The sequence below is a fragment of the Verticillium nonalfalfae genome, assembly GCF_003724135.2.
Source record: "Verticillium nonalfalfae strain VnAa140/NRRL 66861 chromosome Unknown scaffold_47, whole genome shotgun sequence".
In the NCBI taxonomy this organism is placed as follows: Eukaryota; Fungi; Ascomycota; class Sordariomycetes; order Glomerellales; family Plectosphaerellaceae; genus Verticillium; species Verticillium nonalfalfae.
The window spans coordinates 98522-119855 of record NW_021167272.1 but is presented as its reverse complement, the minus strand read 5'-3'; the positions used below and the strand labels follow the sequence as shown (position 1 = coordinate 119855).

The following is a 21334-nucleotide window of genomic DNA, read 5'->3' as shown; positions in this document are numbered from 1 at the left end:
CTAGAAACATGTCCCTGATGCAGCTATGTACTACTGGAGTGCAGAGCTGACTATTCTTCCTCCTCAGGCTCCGCCTCCTCTTCCTGCTGCTCTTCCTCATGGTGGCCATCTGTCACAGTCAGCGAAAGGTCACGTACCAAGGCAGGCCAACATACCGAATGAAAAAGCACCGTCGTTGTTCTGCAGCCTCTCAGCAAGGTTGATATCCGCATCAATCGTCTCGCCCTCGACATTGTACAGCTTCGCGCGCAGGATCGGCACGCCGTCGTCGCCTTCGAGCTCAAACGAGATGTCCTCGGCCGAGTTCGCGAAGCCTTGTCTTTGTCAGCAAAATTCGTCCGTCTCTGCGCATGACGTCTCGTGAAACATGATCACACCAAATCGCCCGTGTCGGGATACCATGACAGAAATGCGAAAAGCTGGGGGAAAAGAGGGACAAGAGTACGCACCGCCGCCACCCCACTCGAAAGCACCATTGTTGTTGCCGATGCAATCGTTGAGATCAAACTCGGCTTCGACGAACTCGCCCTCGACGTTGGCGAGCTCGGCCTTGAGCATGTGGCCGTCTTCGACCGTGATGCCTTGGGCGCTCTCGTGGAAGGGCATTATGCTGGTATTCGGTTCTGGAGAAAGAGGAGTTTTCAAGAAAAAGGAGCAAACTATGGACGAAGAGTTCCTAGGCTATGCTGTTCAGTTGACTGAGCTTTTTATTTCTAAACCTACAGACTCTTCTGGCTCCATCTTTTATATTACAGACATTCATCGTCGACGAGAGGCCTCCCTCTGCCCCAGACACGCAGGAAGCAGCCATGACACGCGTTTGTTCCCCAGAGAAATGGTGCCTCCTGCCTCCGGACGAACGATATTCACCCTGTGTCGTCTTGGCTGCGCAACGTGGGCGCTCTTCAGGCCTCCGCCAAGACGGTGCTGGGGCGTCTGCGGTGCCATATCCGCCATACCAAGACCGCTCCAGATGTGGTTGCCCGTTTCTGCCGAGTGGCCGCGATGGCCTCGTCTCGGCGGAGGGGAGGAGGGGACAGGAGGGGATTTGGGGGGTTGTGATGCTTGGCTGAGGGGAGTGCAGGTGATGACGCGGCCTGGTGGGTTTACAGTAGTATACTCGGGAGCGACTGGAGTGGAAGTAAGGAGCAAGCAAACGAGGCATCTACTGCTGTTTTGTAGGTTGTGGTGTTTCTATCTGTCAAGGCTCGCAATGTCCCAATGTGTCGATGCTGTGCCGCGACAACAGGTTCGTCGCAGCCGTTGGGCGGGCAAAGTCTCTTGAACAAGAAATGGGCAACATCACTCTGAAAAGCATGACATGCGCATGTTTCCTCCAAAGCCAAGTAGGCAGCCAAGCCAAGGCCGACAGCACAAGATTCGTGATACGTAGTGACTCGCCCCTCTGGGCCCTACATCAGGGGAAGGTCGGCTGCTGAGTGGCCCCAGCTGTCTCGATCGCTGCCAGCGGAGGCCGCATGCATGTGTAACAGAGGGGTTGTTCGGGCGGGTGAGCCTATGACGGGCATCATGCGGGCCGCTGATGGCATGTCGTTGAATGGGCTCGAGCCTGGGTCGACATTGTGGTGTGGTGGACTGACAGACGGAGGGTAGCGCGCGGTAAGGGCCGAAGCGCGGTGGAGTGGTTGGGTAGCTGATGGTGTTTGGAGCATTCTCTGAATGTTGACTTTTGGTCTCTTTCTCGAATGTCCAACGCACTTTTGTTGATTTTACGCAAGTTGATCCTCTTGGGCGTGTGAGCATTTGGGGATGCCATGGGGTCAGCACTCAGAGTCATGGTGGGGGCGGGGTCGAGTGCCACGCCCGCTGTGTTGGTGGAAAGCCAAAGTCACTAGTGAGCTCAGCAGAACAGTCACAGGAACCAGTTTGTCAGTCAAGTTGTGTTTCTCGATTGATAGTATTTTAACTTCGTTTCTCATCATCCCCCATCCTCCTCATAAACGACTCCCAATCTCCCTCAAGCTCAGTGTAGAAACATGTTGTTTGGTGGTAATGTGGTTGTCGGATCGGAGAAGATGCTTATTTTCCGCAAGAGGCGCAAGAGCCTGGAAGTGACATGTTAGTATTCTACGCAACGAAAGCCAGAACAGCTGCGGGGTGGACGAGAACATACAGCTAGAGCCGCAGTTGCAGGAGGAAGCGCCGGAGCAGCCGCAGTCACCCTTCATTTTGATGGTTGGTGTGGTGGTTGGTGGGAAAAAGGTAAGTGATTTGTTTTGTTGATTGAAGACTTGTTCGTTGATGCAGAAGAGAAAACAAGACGAAAGACCGGAAATCCTCCCACCCTTAAATAAAACAACCCCTCTCCCCATATCCCATCGGGAAAGACCACCCGCACGATACGGTACGATGCCCACTCTGCGCGTGCCGTCCCTGCGCGAATACTGCGTCCACCAGCAAGCACCCAGACAGTCGCGAGGAAATGGTAGTGGCGACCGACCACCAGACCCACGCCTGTCCAATGGCGGCCGCTGCGTTCTTTGTGCGGCGACAGGAACCACTCGTCGCCCACTCATTCCTTCCCGATCCCACCAAGCTCTCCTCCCCCACCAGCGTCACGCGGCAGGGACGAGCAAAAGCGGGATGCTTGGTGGGGGAGGGCTGATTGCATCCACCAACACCATTGGCCGATGCGGACCCTTACCCCGCTAGGACCCTTCGAAGGCCGACAGTGCCCCCCCCTCGACGTCCTTGCACTAGGTGACGTCGGGGGTTGATCATGTCCTCCATCTGCAGGTGCTACGCCCCCTGAGCGTTTTGTGCTGGATTCTTCACCAGTGGTCTTGGGTCGGCTGATTGGCCTTCCTTTCGGAGAAGGCGTTCCAGCCCCGGACACTGCGTGTTGCCATCTCGCCCTTGCGCCAGCTCTTCTCGATTTAGCTTTTTTGTTCGTCAACGACTGCCGAAGCAAGGCAATTATGCCGCGCTTCATCATCGGTGGCGGCGGCCTTTGTGCGTTTGCCTCGGACTGACGTCGTGTTTTTTTTCCGATCATCGAATCAGACCGAGGCGAGAAAGAAAGAGCAAAGATCGGACGTCTGGTTTCCAGGTACCGAATCATCGGAGACCACCGGGCGCCTGCTGCCGGCTCGGTTGCTTGGACCCTCTACGGACGTGTACCTGGTTGATGTACCTATTCTACTGTGCATCCGCAGCCAGTGTGTCGCCTGCTGCTGCGCTATCGGCCTTTTACAGCGCCAGCGCATCATGGAGCCGAGCTAGGCCGTGCTGGGGTTGAGCTCTGCTGCAGTCGTCTGGAACGTGGGGCGGGCGGCCGCATTGAGGGGAGCGCATTGGGGTTAGGGAGTCGAGCTTGATGTGTGCGGCATGTTGTTGGGCGTGGTACAAGGTCCTTCGAGAAGCTGCGCTGGCCATCAAAGAAGCTTTTGGACTTTGGTGCCTGCACCAGTATTGACTTTGAACTGCATGTCCGCAGTTAAACGACGTCACCGACTCACCGAGAGGATGTCGGCAGCCCGTTCCACGCATCCATCATGATAAGGTAGTTCACCACAGATAACCGTAACGCAGCATCAGTAGAAAAATTCGATATGGATCATCAATCCATTCCTGAATGTCATACCAAGTTCGAAGCTACAAACACTTTCCCCTTCCACCTGCCATCAAGTCATGTATCTGTGGTATCCCATCCTGCCCAGCGGTGTAACCGGTACTTGACCCCCCTTTGAAGGTTCCACAGCCCTTTGGCGATTAGTGTAAGGATCTCGGCGGCCATCGACAATTTCAGCATCGTACACCTCTTAAACCGTTCTGCTGAGATGTGTTGACACCAGTCGTCTACTCGGCTGACGACCCTGACGGCGACGAATCTGTCTCCCTCTCGTCTGTCCACGTTTCCTCCGTGCCATCGTCGGTTTCTTCCTGCTGCTCCTCAACCTTGGAGATCTCTCCGGGAAGCACGCCGAGACATTCGTCCAGGAAAAACCCGTATCTGAGATACGGGAGATGACCAGCGCGAATTGCGGCCGCAACGGTGGCCCAAGACAAGACGAGCACTGGCATTAAGCTTTCCATATCGCCTTCTTTCTAATTGGGGTCCAGAGAAGCATACCAAGGCCTCGCGTGTTCGGATGTCGCCTCGATATAGAGGTGCTCGAGGGTGGCAGGCAGGAGCAACCCAATGTTGATGTGCTTCGCCTGCCATGTCGGACCGAATTCAGCTTCCATCCACAAAGAGACAGTCAAGGATCGAAGTACTGGAAAGTGACTGGGCAAGTTGAGCAGGAAGCCCTGGAAGACGTTCGGGCTCGCAGTGTAATTGGCCTTTTGTTCCACTCTTAAGCTCACGAGCTTCGGGCACAGGCAAGTGTCCACCAGCTCGTCGATGAAGACCTGCACTTCGTCTCGACTTTCATCGCAAAAGCTCACGGACTCGAGAGTAATGTTCAGGCGTTCCAAGTCTTGACAAGATTCGAGGACATCCAACAAACCGGCGGTCCTGGTCAGGGTAGTCGACGTGTCGAGGGAGATGAGTTGGAAATGTTCTTGGGAAAGAGGCCTTGCGAGAATCGCACCCATGTGCCTGATGCTGCGAAGTCGCGCCAGCGTTGGCAGGAAAACATGGCATTGAGGCCCTGTGGTGGGTGCACTGCTCTGAAAATGCAGACTTTCGAGTTCTGGGAGAAACTTTGAACTTGTATGATCATCAGCTAACAGACAGGCTATGACATGGTCAAGTTTTGGTGCATCGGCCATGCAATGGTTGATGAGATCTTTGTGCTCCTCCGTCCTGTAGATCACTGACAGCGCTTTCACCTTTGGTACCAAGTAGAACAGGACAGGGATGACAAATTGCAGTCTCGAATAGTGGCTCTCTGGGTCCAAGTCTATGTTAGCCCAGGTTTGACGGATATTACAGTAGCTCAGGGCTTGAAGTGCTTCAAAGGTTGGTTCGTCGAGATCGCTGATCAACTCGATGTGAACAAAGTCAAAGCCTGTGACAGCTTCTATGCGCTTCAAAATGTCCTGTAGGGTCGGGATATTGTTGCCTGGGATTTCGCTTATAGCGTCTGCCCAAGCCTTGAAGGTCGCCAGGACCTCGTCGTAGTCCTTGCGCGATGGGAAACACTTGGACCTGCCGTAACCGACTCTGAGAGACTGGACTTTCTGACAAAGGGAGGGCGCTCTCAGAAGACTCCGCAAAAGACGCAACATCTGCAGATAACTCTTCACAGTGATCTGTGAAAAGAGCAGTGGCTGAGAGATATCTCGAAGTCGTTTTGAGGTGAGGCAGAGATTTGCGGTGCAAGGTGTCGGCGCTTTTGGACCGTCCCGCCAAGTGTGTACGTCCCTATTGCTCCAGGGCCGGACAAGGTACTTCGCAATGATAATGAGCACCTCGTTGGGAAGGCTCAGAAGTGTTGATGTGACGGGCATGTTGGCTACCTCCTCAAAGCAGTCTGAATTGTACCCCGATTAGTGATCGGAAGCTTGCATGAAGGCTGGGAAGGTCAAAATAAAACTTGAGTTTGTGCATCTCAAATAAACCGGAATTCAAGAGGACTGAGTAGCTGGGGTTGTTGCTCATGTCGAGTAGCTTGTTGATCCACGTGTCGAGAAAAATGTTTTCATTTTCAAACGGCTGCTTGTAGTTCGACTGGGGCTGCCGAAAGAAGAAGACTGGTTGATGATGCGGTGCTTCTGAATGCGTGCACAAGTGAAGAAAGAACCCAGTTCACGTAGACTGCCGAGTGCCTAGGAACTTCCATGAAAATATGACACTTACAAGCTGACGGTCGTTCGACTGAGGGTGTCTCCTGTTTCGGGTGCCTTCCATGCGAAAAAGTCTGCGCTTTCCTTTCAAGTACCTTACCATAGGTACCTACTCACGGAATGTGAATCTAGTTTCGCGCCCGCCTCATCGAACAAAACGCTATAAACTACCTTACCTTAAAGTCCACCTGCTCTTGCCTCATGGAGGTGTCCACCATAAATCCTGTAGCTGCGACGTGCTTGCTATTCCTACCACTTCAGACCTTTCCACGCCAATTTCTTCATTACGAACCAGCCAGCTCCGGAGAATTCTTTTCTAGTTTACGTCGATCTCCAAACTTCAGTAAGTTACCTACCTTACACAAGAATCAGAAACGGCTAAGAAACGTCCCGTTCTGCCTCCTCAGCCCTGCGCTTGCCTCCACGATCAACCCATCCACAATACCAAACTGCCAAACAACATGACGCCGAGCTCATGTCTGTTGCAATTACCCAACGAGATAATCCTCATTATCTTCAAGCTACTCCCGAAGGAGATAAAGTTATTCGAACAAAATGGTGGAGCACCAACGACCCCGTTACGCCACCTTTGCCTGACCTCCCGACATCTGCTGCCCATCGCGCAATTGGTCCTTTATTCCAAAGTTTTCCTCGAAGATTTGTATTCAGCCATGCTGTTCATCAGAACGCTGAAGGAGCGCCGTTGTCTTCGCCAATACGTCAGCTGTATAGACGTCAAATACCATCTCATTTATGGGAGCTGTCAAACCCACTTTGACACGTTCAGCAGAGACTTCGAAGCCTGGAGAACTATCGAAGAAAGCACAAGAGGGAACCATGTCGAGTGGAGCATTCTGAATCAGATCAAACAGACAACGACTCATCATGCTAGCCATCGAGGTTGTACCTTTGGCTTATGGTCAGGCGCTGTGGAAGGATACACAATACCTGGCCTCAACGCTTGCACCTGCAACATCTGCCGCTACAGCATTGCTCAACTGGAATTACTGGATTCTATTGAGTTCAACAAAAGGTATTCGGCTCTGCACGCTGTCTATGCCTTCCTCCTCTGCATGTTGCCTACAGTACGAAGATTGAGGTTCCTAATCCACGACATATTGCCATGTGAGGAAGGCTATTCCCGCGACCCTGACGGTTTCGGTGAAGTTCTCCTCAACCACATCATGACCGACCTTTTAAAAAACAACGACACGCGACCGTTGGTTCTCCCAGAACTTATATCTGCGGAATTCATTTCCGACCGAACGGACCCATGGGGACGCAAATCAATAGCTGTGTTTTTCCTCCCATCACTGCTTTCATTACGTTCTCTGACGCAGGTTGTCGGATGCCTAGACATCGATCCTGGCATAGTAGGAATTTTCCCCGACCAATCTGCCAGCGTGAGAATGGATATATCGTGCGAAAGTATCGACATGACAGAAAACCTGCTTCAGTCCTTTTCCGGATTGAAAGACTTGTGCATTTCATGCATCTACTGTCGAGGTGACAACGGCAGATTTTGTGTCAACATTCTCTTTGATGCGCTTTCTACCAACTGCCCCGTTTTGGAAAGCTTGACGTTACGAGACAACGAGGACGATCCCAGCTGGCTTGAAATGACAGAATGTCTCTCTAGCCCTTTACGACTACCCAAGCTCCGGCATTTAAAGCTTTTTTCTCATAACACTGATGAGATCTTATACCAATCCCCTTACCCTCCTCGATTTAACTTGGGGGACATACTGCCCTCCAGCATCGAATATTTCAGTTTCTGCGATGAACGGGACCAGTATACAGAGTATCGAAGCATCTTGCTCATTCCACCCTCGATAACAACCAACCTGGACATGCTTCCGTCAACACGACTCCGACGACCGTATAGTACTTTCGCGGCTGTGGCCTGGGCTAGCGTGGCAACAGCAATCCGAGATGGACGCTTGGGGAATTTGCAGTGCGGGTTCTTCGCCAGGCTGGACTTCGGCATTTTACCTGCTCAGATTGACGATGTTATGCACTTGTGCTCAGGTCATAGTCCGTACTCTCCACACTCCCCATCACAGGATGAGGATGCGGACTCTCTTTCCTCGTATGGTAACGAAACGTGATAAAAGAAGTTATCAATTCTCGATCAATCAGCTAGGAAAGCTACATCAACAGTAGACAGACAACAATGTCAGGAAACAGAACGGAGATGATCGTTCCGAGAAACCCTGATGCTCAAAGCTTCGAGAAGACGCGTGAAAGTGCTTGCTCTGTTAACGGCAGGTAGAACAGTGCGACGAGGGCGAAGAACCACATCCGTTGTCGTACGTCCAAGCCTGGACACGAATGCCCATCTTCGCCAACATGATCTCTCAATCTTGATGGGACATCAAAGGCATTGTGCGAGATGTGTGTCCTTTGTGGACAGAGTGAAGGGGGACCGCACGCCTTTGTCCTTTCCTTTAACAAGGGAACCAAGATAACTACCTCGCGAACCCTTTGTTACGGGGCTCGGGAAAGAGCGAAGACACGGAGGTCGATGTCGAAAGACGTCTGGAGATAACGCTGTCTTAAATGGCGACTCTTGGACCGACTCCTTCACTCGAAGCAAAGCTTTCCACCGACAAAAAAATTGACATATCGCCCAACCCGAGATAGAATGGTACATCCAGGTAGGCTTCTGGTATTGGTGCCGCGGAAGACCGTCTTCTGCCTCGAGCACTTCCTCCAAGCATCAGGACAGATACACGCCAGTCTCATCAAGTACCGAGCAAGCGCCCTGACAGAGGCCAGCGAAGCGCCAAGACGTAACCTCAAGCGATGCCACGCCAGCTCCGGACGTGTCAGCAAGCGAGGCCCTCCAGCACCGCCGAGGAGGGTCCAGCCACGACGAGCTGTGAGAGGTAGAGCCCCTGCCCCTGAGACGCAGGAACCGACATGCTGCCCCACTGCAGTCCACGACCGTGTCGATGCTGCCTCGATGCAATCTCGCGAGGAGACGGGCTGGAAGGTTCGCGGGCTTCGTCAGAACGGCGTCCCCACGATTACGAGCTGCATATCACCGAAGGCCATCGTCCAGGAGCTGAGAACAGCACTAGGACACCTTCGCGGGAGGAAGAGGAGCAGCGGCAACGTCGGAGCATGCACTTTCGGCGCGGGAGCATGGCTATGTGTCTTTTGTGATGCTCAGCAACAGGCATGGCGGGCGTCACAGGAGATGGAGGTCACGTCAACGAAGCTCCTCTGCCCGGAGCCAGCTCTCGTGGCAGACATGGGTTGTCAGGAGATGGCGAAGCAGTCGGCCGGGGTGGTTCGGCCTGTGAGACCACGGCAAGGCAAAATAGACGAGCAACGCGTGGTGGCGATCGGTCCACTGCGCTTCGTAGTGGACATTTGCGACGGGGAAGCCAAGATGATGTTCGTGCCGACGGACAGTTCTTGATGCCTGTAGGGGATTTGTTAGCGGGAATAGTTGAGCCACATAACGCGAGATGAGGCGAGGAACAGCAGCGCAAATGTGACAAGGTTTTTGTGACCCCAGGACGCAGAATGCGCTGTACTGTCTGTGACGGTGTCTGTGATGGCGTCGGAAGGAATGGGGGCCGATTCAGGTCTCGGACTGGCTATCTATCCTGCTGGCTGGGTCTGGTCTGGATGACGGTGTTTCAGCAACGGGCGTCGAACCTGCTCCGCGCCTCGCACCAGTCGAGTCATCGGCTCCGAGTCACAGATCGTCGTGGGATCCATCTCTAAGTCATCGAACTATAGGGTCCAAGTTGAAGATTCTCCACCATGCAGAAAATGACAATTGACATGTCAGATTTCGGGCAGGTGAGAGATGGGACGACGGTCGTGACTTTGGGATGGCAGAGAAAGAGTTGGGACATTTGGTGAGGGCCAATCTCCCTCTGATGATCTGTTCGGCCAATGGCATCGCGCATTCCGAGGGCAGTGGCTGACGAAGGCTGGAGTGGAGCAAATGCCCTTGGACACGGCCAATCTCGACCTTTCTTTTCCCCCCTCTACACAGTGTCTCTGTCTCCATTCCGGTTCCAGCATCCGCCAACCTGGGAGAACCTGGAAGAAAAGACATGCATTCATCCATCCTCTATCCATCCATTTCGGGATCGCCGCCGTTTGAAGCCATCAACACTGCCGGTGCCCCGCCACATCCCCGACGGGACCAGCGCTGACAAGCTGACGCCGACGACCCCCGACCCCTGAGATACCCGATTTTTCTCAACGATAGCGCTGCGCCGGTGTCGACGGCGCTGCCTGGGCGTTGCCAGTCACAAAGGAATACATGTACACGAGAGGGTAGAAGAAAACCAACGGCGGATGGGTCACCCACCCCCTGGCCCTGGGGATCGGCATGGCTGCCCTACCGATTGGTTCTCTTGGGATGAGACACGGCGGCCACCGCTCGTTTGTCTTGCATCGACGTGACAGGCACAGCACTGCACGGTACCCACGCTACCACTCTTTTCGACCGATGTTGTGTTACGCGACTAGTACAGGAGACACACCACCTTGTCTTGTCGCCTTGGGCCGTTTTGGCACGTTCGCCCGATGCCCTTCGCCCAACAAGGAGGCCCCCAGATTGAGGCGCGGGCGAGGCAGCCCAGGGGTGGTCCAGAACCGCCGATTAAATACCCAACGCCCAACGCCCGTTCCGTCTCTGTATAGCAGTGTGCCCTCGCGCTCGCCGCCCGTTTTGCCGCTTGCTTGCCGCCTGCTGTAACCTCGTTTCGCCGAGTCCATTCTCCCCCCCATCAGCCGCAGCGACCCCCTCTCGATCTGACTTCACCACTCATCCGCCCTGCCGCGTGTGACAGACTTTTGTCGCCTGCTCAACCTCATCTGCTGCAGACCACAGCGACACGACTCGCGGCACTCGACAACACAGCGCAACTCGTATCGTGAGCAGCAACGTTGCTCGGTAGCGCGACAACTGCATGGACGACACGACATGACCAGGTAGACAACGAGTCTGCTTTGCTTCCCCGACGGTGCCCCCAACGGTGCCCCCAACGGTGACCCGCCGCCATGGACTTTGGCGACGATTCTCGCACCGGCTCCGCGCGCGACGATGGCGATGGCGGCACGCTGAGCAAGCAGCTCGGCAACAAGGGCGATTCCGCGTCCTTGGCCTCGCTCACGAGTACCCTTCTGCCCGTGCTCATCTACTCAGCCGTGTGCCTCATCATATTCTGGTTCTTCCGCAGAAAAGTGCAACGGGTGTACTCACCGCGGTCCATCCTGCACAGCCTGTTTGCAGAGTGAGCTTGAACGACGCTTGTCTCGCCGCTGGATTTCGAAGGCTGACTTGGCAACAGGGAGCGAAGTCCACCTCTTCCGCAAGGATGGTTTAACTGGCTGAAACCCTTCTGGAAGCAAGGCGACGACTTTGTTCTGAACCATTCATCATTGGATGCCTTCCTGTTCTTACGATACCTCAAGGTGCTTTCACTCATCTGCTTCGTCGGTTGCTGCATCGTCTGGCCTGTGCTCATGCCTCTGCATGCAACTGGTGGAAATGGCCTGACAGAGCTGGAGCGCGTGACGATCGGCAATGTCAGCGATCCGAACACATTCTTCGCTCATGTTGCCGTCGCATGGGTCTTCTTTGGTATTGTCCTCTGTTGTGCGTACTGGTTTGTTCCTTTTTCTGACACGAACCAGGCTTCATTCTCTTCACCATCTATCGCGAGTCGATCTACTACATCAACCTTCGAAACGCCTATTTGCTGTCGCCATACTACGCCAACCGACTATCATCTCGCACCGTTCTTTTTCAGTGTGTACCGCCAGCTTATCGCGATGCTGCGCGCCTTCGTAAGGTCTTTGGTGACTCGGTGAAGCATGTTTGGATCCTTCGAGACACTATCGATCTCGAGCACCTCGTCGATGAGCGCACCAAGACCGCCACCCGCCTAGAGAGGGCTGAGATCCAACTCATCAAAATGGCAGATCGCGCAAGAAGGCGCGGTGAGCGCGCCGCACCCGCACTGCCGGAGCACCTGCTTCCGCCGAGCGACTCGCCTCACCATCCCGCGGCAGCCATACCTGTGTCGCTCTCCGACGCATCGCGACCCTCCTCACCCTCAACATCCACGACGCCACTCCCAGCTGGCACGTCTTCGGCGCCTCCGTCACCGAAGCTTTCTGAAGATCCAGAGAAGCACGCCGGCTTCCCTCAAACACTTCCCGACGTCAATGGCTCTGTTGCCGGGCAATGGATCCCGGCCGACAAGCGACCCCGCCATAGACCCCTTGGAAACTTCCTCCGTAGCGTCGACACCATCAAGTGGACGAGACGCCGCCTCAAGGCGCTGAACCCTGCCATTGCCAAGCTGCGGCGCAGACTTCACCGCGGCACCGAGGGCAGGCCATTGGAGTCGGTCTTTATCGAGTTCGCCACGCAGTCCGACGCTCAGCGCGCATACCAGACGCTGGCCCACGATAAACCCATGTTCATGTCGCCACGCTTCATCGGCATCCGGCCTGACGAGATCGTTTGGGACTCTTTGCGCATGAACTGGTTCGCTCGTATGGCGCGACGCTTCGCCATGCTGGCGGCGATTGTAGCTGCCATCATCTTCTGGTCCATTCCATCGGCCTTGATCGGAACATTGACCAACATTGAAAAGCTGAGCCAGATGGTCTTCTTTTTGGAGTGGATCATGCTACTCCCGAAGGTCGTTCTCGGGGTCATCCAGGGTCTACTGCCTGCGTTGGCGCTGTCGTTACTGATGGCCATCGTGCCATGGATTTTGAGAGGTAAGCACATGATACCGCGAATATCGGCGCTTTTTACTAACGCAATCAGGTTGCGCTCGCGTCGCTGGCGAACCTTCGCTATCCGATATTGAGCTCTACGTGCAGAGCTTTTACTTCGGCTTCCAGGTGGTCCAGGTCTTTCTCGTCACGACCTTGACGTCGGCCGCGTCCGCAGCCTTCAGCCAAATCCTCAAAGACCCCCTCAGCGCGAAAGACCTGCTGTCCGAAAACCTCCCGAAAGCGTCCAACTTTTACCTCTCCTACATCCTCATCCAGTGCCTTGCCGTTGGCGCTGGCAACCTCCTTCGTCTCTACGATCTCCTTCGCCATGGCATCATGGCGCGCTTCGTCCAGAACCCCCGCGTGAAGTGGCGCGTCTGGAAGAGGGTGCGTCCTGTCCACTGGGGAGGGTGGTTTCCCGTCTTTACCAACATGGGAGTCATCGCGATCAGTTACTCCTGCATTGCGCCAGTCGTTCTCGGCTTTGCCTCTGTCGGCATGTACGTCATCTACCTCGTCAGCAAGTACAATCTGCTGTTTGTCGAGGATTCATCCATCGACACCCGTGGTCTTTGCTACCCACGGGCTCTCAAGCATCTCCTGTTCGGCCTCTACCTCTCCGAGATCTGCTTGGTCGGCCTCTTCGTCCTCCGCTCCGCCTTTTACCCTATGATCTTTATGATCATCTTCCTCATCTTCACTGCGCTCTTCCATTACAGCCTGAGCGAGGCCCTAGCCCCTCTGCTGGCCAACCTCCCGCGCACTCTTGCGCTCGAGATCGAGGAGCTCAGCAGGACCGACGACTTCCCTTCCCCTGGTCTGTCCGACATCGGAGTGGCCGACTCTTCTCCGCACATCTTCGGTCAAGACGGCGACGAAGACGAAGAAGACGACGGTCCTGAACACGTCACTCTGGGCAACCGAGGGGGTTCCAATCCAGGTCTCGAAGGCAGCGCCTCGCTGGGCAGGACGTTCGCCAAAGTCTCGTGGAACGCGTACGTCAAGGCCGTCACAGCCCAGCTCCACAAGATCGGCCTCGGGCCGGTCCTCGAGCGCATCGACGCCATTATCAGGCCAGAATACAGCCCGACTCCGAATCCGATCATGCGGTTCCTGCACCCTTCGACGTTCGACTCGTTCGCGCACCTGCGTGAACTGATCCCCAAGGATCTTCCAGACCCAACATCGACATACCCCGAAGACTACGTCTTCAAGACATATTACCCGCCCGAGATGTGGGAGCCCGCACCGAAGCTGTGGATCCCCAAAGATGAGGGCGGCGTCAGCGCGCAAGAGGTGGAGCATTGCGCACGGTACGGCAAGGTCGAGGCCACTGACGAGGGTGCCTGGCTGCAGGAGGATGGGAAAGTTGGGTGTGAGGTCGAGCAGGCACCATTCTGGGAGGAGAGGGTGCTCTATTGAGGTGCCGTCTTGGATTTCTGCATACCGGAGCGTGTTTAAAAGCGATACATACATAATGAAGTAATCTTGAACCTACCCTAGGGCGTCATGTGCAATGTGATTCACATTCTGTTGACTCGCATTTCTTTCGATGGCACGACACTGTAATTACGCCATCACTCGGAAGCCGGACTTCACACCGCACGGGGTTCGGCCATCGCCCGCCATCGCCCTAAACACCTCCGTCCCCGCGGCCCGCGTCAGGAACGGCGCCTCGTCATACCGATGGAGGTTCTCCCCGGACCGGGTTGTCTTCTGCGGTGGCCGCGCGCGCCGAGGCCTCTTCGAGGAGGGACTCGGAGGGCGGGTCGCTGGAACCGGGGGGGATGTTGTTGGCTGTGGGGAGGAGGGCGCGGGTAGGAGGAGGCTTGGGTCGAAGAGTGAGGGCGGCCCTGTGGTAACACCCGAAGGCGTAGAGCGCAGCTTGCAGTGCACTAACGGCAGCACCCACAGAGTCAACGATAACAGGGCGTAAGAAGCACTCCACAATTCGACGAGAAACCTACAAAGCAGCGGAGTGGTGGTGGCTCATAGTCGGGAGCCAGGGTGTCTTGAAGGGAAGCTAGGCTGCGGTGTAGCAAGGTTGCGTCCGAAGTAGTGCGCGACGGTACTGGAGTTGTTCGGAAACAGGAGAATGTGTAAGATTTTGCCTCAGCAATGCATCATGTCAACCTTTCCCGAGGTCGTCATCACCACCCTGAGTATTCCGTAGAAGAGAAGTTGATGAGCGGTGTTTTTAATTCGTTGCAAGCTAAAGATTGCCGCTTGGAATAACGTTTCGTTCGTGCAATTTGAGCACCAACTGAATCTACCCATATTTCACCGAGCATCTTTACAAGATGCAAGGTAAAAGTGCAGGATTCTGGTCCTTTGGCCAAGTCAATGATATGTCTTTCCCTGCCACGATTCTTATTACATCCTCTGGTGGCCATCTCCTATCCATGCCCAGAGCGTCAGTCTCACCAGATTGAACAAGCATGACATGGTTCTTTCAGACTTCAACGGAAGGCGCACGACGGCATTATTTTTTGCTCCTTTCACAGTGAGAGCTACACTAATGGTCTGAAGTTCGACACAAGTTTTGTCTGTCCAACCAGCGGTCTTTGTGATTTTGGGCGCGTTCTTTGCCTCCAATCGTTGCATCTTATTGGGGCTACGTTAGCATAGAGCATGGCATTTGTGCCGTGGTGCTGTGTGTTTACTATCGATTTGTCTTGATGTTGTTGTCCATTCTCTCTATGCTGATGTCACTTTATTACAATATCCTGACTAGGTGCCCTGAACCTAGTCTCTGGCTTCCTGTAAACATCCTCGAGATGCTCTGAATTTGTGTCCGACTAACCCGTTTGCAATATCTTGTCGCTAATGCTGAGTGACTTCGCTCATAGGCAGTCTGCGTCTACCTGGACTAGATTCGACATGGAGTCCCGGACAGTCTCTTTTCAACTCGCTAGAGGCCAGCATCTCCTGAGACAGCGTCACTTTTCAGCTCTCTCAAAGTTCATTGCATCCTGATAGACGATCGGCATGTCATGAGGCAGTGGATTGTATCCTCAACGCCGGAGGTTTGCGTCCAGTGGGCCGGCGGTCCAATCCTGCGGGTGTCCAGCGGGCCGGCGCTCTGCGTCCTGTGGACCGGTGGGTGGCATCCTGTGAATGGTGTTGTCTCCAGCCGTATGCGCTTCTTCCTTCTTCCTTCTGATATGACCGTGTCCGCATTCACTCCTCTAGGTACTTTACCTACCTTGCCTGCTCGTGCTTGCCTCTTGAGTGGCTCTTCCATTGGTCCGTGCCTTCGGATTCATATATTTAGATGCTTTCTTAAGAGAGGAACTGACCTGCCTTCCTTTAACCACCTCCAAGCCTCACGACCTCACGACCTCACCACCCCATAACTATTAACTGCCATCTTCCTTCATCAATCACGAAAGAACAAACACATATCCTATACAAAGCGAACTCTTAACCTCATGGCCGATAACCCAACCCCTCGGAGACCTATCTCCGCAGCCAGCCGCACAAACCTGCTTGACGACAATGAGAAGGCGCGTCGCGTCGTTCTCACCAAGTCATACATCCGCGCGGAAGCCACCTACACTCCCACCATGCTACAGCTCATCAACCAGCGCATCGAGAACAACGGTTTCCGGCGACTCATCTCCGACAATGCCGTTTACCAGCGCATAATGAACTCTCTCAAGGACAGCAACAGCCCGCAAAATGAGCGACACCCCAACATTGTCGATTTCCTCGCCCTTGAGGCTATGCTTCCCGTGAACTACAATAACACCTACAACCGCTCCCTCTCGGAATGGTACCAGCGCTGCAAGGTCCCCGAGTGGGCCGATAACCAAATCCTCGTGGAGAACCACCTCTGCTTCGAGCACGAGATGGCTACAGCCAAGGCTTTCCTTCACAAGCAGCTCGTCCAGAGCAGCGCTCCAGGTCAAGCCAAAGCCGAACTTGCGGAGAACATCACCGAGGAGATCAACAGCCACTACTGGCGCACCGATCCGAAGGACCACTACCTGGTCAACACGATCATGAACAAGGTCAAAGAGCATCAAAAGCTCACCGAACGCGAGGCCATCACTGTCGTCGCCATCTACGGCGGCAGCTACCCCGCCCTCCTCCTCAAGCATCTTGTCTTGAACCAGGACGGCGAGCACTGTGACCTCGGTGACGTCGCGCTCGCGGTACAGGAGATTGAGGCCGACAATGGACTGTACCAGGACATTAAGAATGCCGAACAGACTATCGCCATCCACCAGCTGGCGCTCTCCCATGGAGAGACTCTCGACAAGCGCGGCGATCGTCCGCAAGCGAAGAAGTTCCGCAAAGAAGCTGGCCATCTGGAGAGGGAGGCGCACAATGCCCAGTGCTTCCTCAACCGCGTCTACAAGGGCGGCCTCCGGAAGCGCGACGCCTCGGGCAAGGCCTCAAATATTGGTCATGGCAAGAGCAAGAGCAGGGCTGCAGTTGCTGCTGCCGCTGCCGCCAGCGTCCGCACTGCCGCTGGAGAGTCTGATGGTGAGAGAGCTCATTCGGAGCGTGCTCATCCCCGCGTTGACATCAAGCAGGAGCACGAGAGTGACCTTCGGGACGAGATGCTTCTTCCTTCCATCGAAATTGATTGATTGAGGCACACTTAGGTTCTAGGGAAGAGGCGTGCATAAGGGAGCTGCTGAAACTGGTTAATTGGAAGTTAGGCATATAGGAGTTTGCCTGCAGCTCGGGCAATTGCCCTAATGAGCAGACAAATTGGACGAAAATTCTCCAATTGGAAATTTAGACGAAGTACTGATATTCGTCCCTTATACTCTTTCCAGATCCTAAACTTGCGACGATATGTCCATTGCAGGTAGCATCAGCGTCCGGTGCTCGCCCCGCTGCACGTCCGGTGCCGCTCCGTGTGGGTCCGGCAGTCATCCCGCCCTGTGGGTCCGGCCCCCGTCCGGTCATGGGTCCAGTACTCGTCATAGGCATAAATGATGCTGCTCACTGGTCATAGACTTTACATTGCATCGTTCAGGGCAAGAACTAAAGGTTGATCTTGTCTCTGAGATTATGCATGAGATTTGTATCAGGCAGCGTATATTCTACTTACACAACTTACACAAATCAGGAATAAGCATAAACTACCATGCTTGTAAGAGCCTGGGGCCTGAGGCTCTGCAGTGCTCAAGACCAAGACCAAATACCGTTATGCATCACTAAGTCCACGATGAGCTGGTTGCGAGTCAAGTCAACTGTTGAAGATATCCATCATGGCCCAAGAAGCAGGATGTAGATTGCTTACCTCTTGGCAATCAACGCAACACAACTTGCTCCAAATGCCGATCATTAGTCCAATCACAATCACTACCATTTCATTAATTTGGACTGCCTGATTTATGGGTCGCTCGAATAGCTATGTCATAATACACTTCAGCAGCCAGAGCCGTGGACGGGAGGCGGAAGAAGAATGGACTTGAAGAGCCCTTGGTATGCCAGAGATTCCACTTTCAGAAAATCAAATTCCACTAATTTGTTAGTCAAAGCGGTATGTAAGACTCGGCGTACTGTGCTTGGTCGATTAAAGCATCCGAGCCGGGAACTCGAGCGAAACCCGGAAAGATTCGTAGTGATCGAGATGCGTGACGGACCACGGATGTTCTTGTGACTGTCAGAGCTCACTAACCCTACTCCAACACATCTCGAGGGCTCCGGCTCGTTGCATGTGAACTGAAGAGTCAGCCCTACACTTTTGAAGTCGTGGTCCCCGTAAGGATGAAGTATATGGCATTGTCCAGAATGACTCTGGCGCCTCCAGCAGCCCAGCCACTCAAACATCGGTTCGAGCCCTTTATGATATGCTAGAGCGGGGAGTCTCATATTTTCATGATTGCCGCTCTGTGCTACAGTTAGGGCTTTCGGGTCTTCGTAAACCCCGAAATCAGCTTACATGTCGATCAGTCCGCTTCACCAATACTGATCTGCAGAACAGCTGGGCGGGGCGAGAGCACCAGAGTCGAGCAGGCAAGAAGCGGTGATCATTTCTTGCGCTGTCATATCATGTGTTAAAGTGTATCGCCCTTTTTGACCTTGCAATGTCGGTACCCAATTATGTCTGCCCATCCTGATAACACGAGAATCGTTAGCCTACGTGGCGAAATAACCGGACTCTGACGATGGCCTATACCTGGAGCTTCCTATGTGCGAGAGGGTTCCAGCACTGCCTCGTTCATACGTGAGTAATGTGTTCCACTGGTGTTGTCTCCTGGCCGCAGCAATGACATATGAGTCGGGGTATGTCCTGTGTTATCAGGTCATCAAAGCAAGCGCCAAGTGAAGGAAGTCAACAGGGCTGGATGTTGCGGCACACAAGGCGGACAGACAGAGCTCTTTGTCATGCGCATTGTCAATTCAAGCAAGAAATACAAGGATTTCGTGATATTTTCAGGTCATGGACTGCGCTTCCGACTCAGCATGACTGAGTACACGGAGAACATTGTCCGGTAAATCCGGTTGTGTGGCCGAGATGAAGTCAAATCCTGATGGGCCGAGCCTCGATAAACACCCACGAAGTATATGTCCAATGATCAGGATGCTGTTGGTCAGTGTCATTGACTACTTGGAACGTCATACAAGGATGCATGCCCCGGAGTTACAACTTAACGAGAAATCCGAAAGGCTCCGATAGAATGTTGTGAGCCCCTGAACGAGTGTAACCGCACTGACATCTCCATTGTTAGCCCCAGCCCAATTGTTTGACATGCGACAGGCACAGCAAACTAATGGACCACTCCTCGGACCATCGCGAGCGCTCTCGGGTTCTTCTCCATAAAAAGCCGAGTAAGACACCATTCAAGACCTGCCCGAGAAACGCGAAGAACGGCCGTGCATACCGAAACCGAGGACGAGCCAGGACGCTCTGTGGTGGGAGGAGGGAGCTTCACTGCGGTGGGACAGCCCTGCAGGGGCGCGTAATCACGTCGATGGGAATTGGGAGCGTAATTCCCCGATGTGCCGCCATGACGCGGGATCTGCAATCTTGCAGATCGACGCCTCTGCTGAGTGCCGGTGGTTGGACTCCACTTCTGTGCATTGCTGGTCAACTGTGACATTGACATTGCTTTTGGAGCATTGATGTCTTCAGAACGCGAGGCTTTCGGGTTCGATTGTAGAAGCATGATGGAACAAGATGTCATAGCAACGGATGGCCTATGCGAGCAACTGAGAGCAGGGCCAGAGAGTTGCCGTCTGGGAAGAGGACCTTAAATATCGATGTTCCCCATCAACATGATGCCTCCATGTTGGTTGTCTGGCGTCTTTCTCTGGACATTTTCTTACTACCGAATTCAAATCGCCAATATGAAGTTCACTATCTTCTCTTCGTCACTCGCCGTGGCAATGGTTCATGCCTACCCTCCCTCCTACATGGCCAGCCTGTCCAAACGAGCAGAGCCAGGTGTATGGGAGCCCGCCGGCCCTGATGATTGTAAGAAAGACCGATTCCGATTCTTGAAACTTGCGAAGAAAATATTGACAGTTCTCAGTCAGAGGCCCATGCCCGATGATGAACACTCTAGCGAACCACAACTTCCTCCCCCACGACGGCCGCAACATTACAAAAGAGAATGCCATCTTCGCGCTCGGCGAGGGTATCGGCTTCGACCGTGACCTTGCAACCCTCATGTGGGAGCAGGCCATACACATCAACCCAACACCAAACGCCACCTTCTTCACACTGGACCAACTTAACGTGCACAATATCCTCGAGCACGACGGCAGTCTGACGTAAGTGATCAGATTCAACGAAGCTGGGAGGATCGAGACAGAGACCTTGTGGTCCATGATAGCTAACCCTCCGATTCAGTCGCACAGATGATTTCCTCGGCAGCAACCACATCTTCAACCAGACCGTGTTTGACGAGACGCGCAGCTACTGGACAGGCGACGTCATTGATGCCACGATGCTCGCCAACAGCAAGATTGCCCGCCAGGTGACCTCGCGGGCCACCAACCCGACGTACACGTTCACCTCCACCATGGAGCAGTTCAGCATCGGCGAGGTCGCGGCGCCCATTATTGGGCTTGGCGACATGGAGGCTGCCACTGTCAGCCGCGCGTTCGTCGAGTACTGGATCCGTGAGTTTTGCACGGTGCTGTCTACGACGTGCAAAGATCTGGGCTGACTTCCTTGTGACAGAGAACGAGAGGCTGCCTTCCGAACTGGGGTGGGTTAAGAAGCAAGTACCTGTCACGCTACAGAACATTCTGGCTGTCAATGAGATCATCACCAATGCGACGAGCTTAATCACGACTGGGGAGCCGGTGCCTGGCCCGCCGCGTCCTGTTGATGGGTATCGTCCAAACTTGCACGCGGGTACCTTCTGAAAGAACAAAGCCTTGTACAGGCATAGCCGACAGATTATGAAATCAGGTATTTTATAGCACTGCGGAGCGTTTTCCTAAGATTGCTTTTGAGATGGATCATGAATAGTGGCAGGAAACGGAGGGAATACAGAGAATGCTTTATCTTTATGAATATATTGGAGCGTACGGAGCTTGCACTTCGGAGATCAATCCAGTGTTCCGATTAGTCTAGTGGTTAGGATATCGGCTTGTCACGCCGGGGACCGGGGTTCAATTCCCCGATCGGAAGAAAACATTTTGTCGGTTTTGTCAGATTTGACCGCGATCTCACCCTGACTAGCAAGGTAGTAATTGCGACTGTTTGAATGCTATGCGGCCATTCCATGGAAAGGTTGCATCGTTTCATGGTTGCCGTCGCCGTATGACTGTTTTATTCTTAAAGGTAGTGTGGCTTAGATGCGGCACGGTAGGCTTGGTACTGGACAACCTGACCTGC

At 54.0% G+C, this 21334-nt stretch overlaps 5 protein-coding genes and 1 non-coding gene across 6 annotated transcripts; 5 read left to right on the top strand and 1 right to left on the bottom strand.

The window, feature by feature from the left end:
• Positions 1 to 50: 50 nt before the first annotated feature.
• D7B24_006524 (uncharacterized protein) lies at positions 51 to 606 on the bottom strand (the record flags this gene model as incomplete). The annotated part of the gene is made up of 3 exons (XM_028640652.1): positions 51 to 109; positions 156 to 314; positions 450 to 606. 3 exons carry the CDS (start codon positions 604 to 606, stop codon positions 51 to 53), a joined length of 375 nt encoding a protein of 124 aa, XP_028495158.1.
• A 7792-nt stretch (positions 607 to 8398) lies between these two features.
• D7B24_006523 (uncharacterized protein) lies at positions 8399 to 9181 on the top strand (the record flags this gene model as incomplete). The annotated part of the gene is made up of 1 exon (XM_028640651.1): positions 8399 to 9181. The coding sequence occupies one exon, from the start codon at positions 8399 to 8401 to the stop codon at positions 9179 to 9181; it is 783 nt and encodes a 260-aa protein (XP_028495157.1).
• Positions 9182 to 10785: 1604 nt separating this feature from the next.
• On the top strand, positions 10786 to 13941 carry TMEM63C_1 (Transmembrane protein 63C; the record flags this gene model as incomplete). Its single annotated transcript, XM_028640650.1, has 4 exons — positions 10786 to 11018; positions 11076 to 11383; positions 11551 to 12519; positions 12569 to 13941. The coding sequence occupies 4 exons, from the start codon at positions 10786 to 10788 to the stop codon at positions 13939 to 13941; spliced, it is 2883 nt and encodes a 960-aa protein (XP_028495156.1).
• A 2009-nt stretch (positions 13942 to 15950) lies between these two features.
• D7B24_006521 (uncharacterized protein) lies at positions 15951 to 17117 on the top strand (the record flags this gene model as incomplete). Its single annotated transcript, XM_028640649.1, has 1 exon — positions 15951 to 17117. The coding sequence occupies one exon, from the start codon at positions 15951 to 15953 to the stop codon at positions 17115 to 17117; it is 1167 nt and encodes a 388-aa protein (XP_028495155.1).
• Positions 17118 to 19833: 2716 nt separating this feature from the next.
• On the top strand, positions 19834 to 20859 carry D7B24_006520 (uncharacterized protein; the record flags this gene model as incomplete). The annotated part of the gene is made up of 4 exons (XM_028640648.1): positions 19834 to 19960; positions 20019 to 20259; positions 20339 to 20610; positions 20672 to 20859. 4 exons carry the CDS (start codon positions 19834 to 19836, stop codon positions 20857 to 20859), a joined length of 828 nt encoding a protein of 275 aa, XP_028495154.1.
• A 196-nt stretch (positions 20860 to 21055) lies between these two features.
• On the top strand, positions 21056 to 21127 carry D7B24_006519. The gene has a single exon. It is a non-coding gene; the product is annotated as a tRNA-Asp (tRNA).
• Positions 21128 to 21334: the final 207 nt, after the last annotated feature.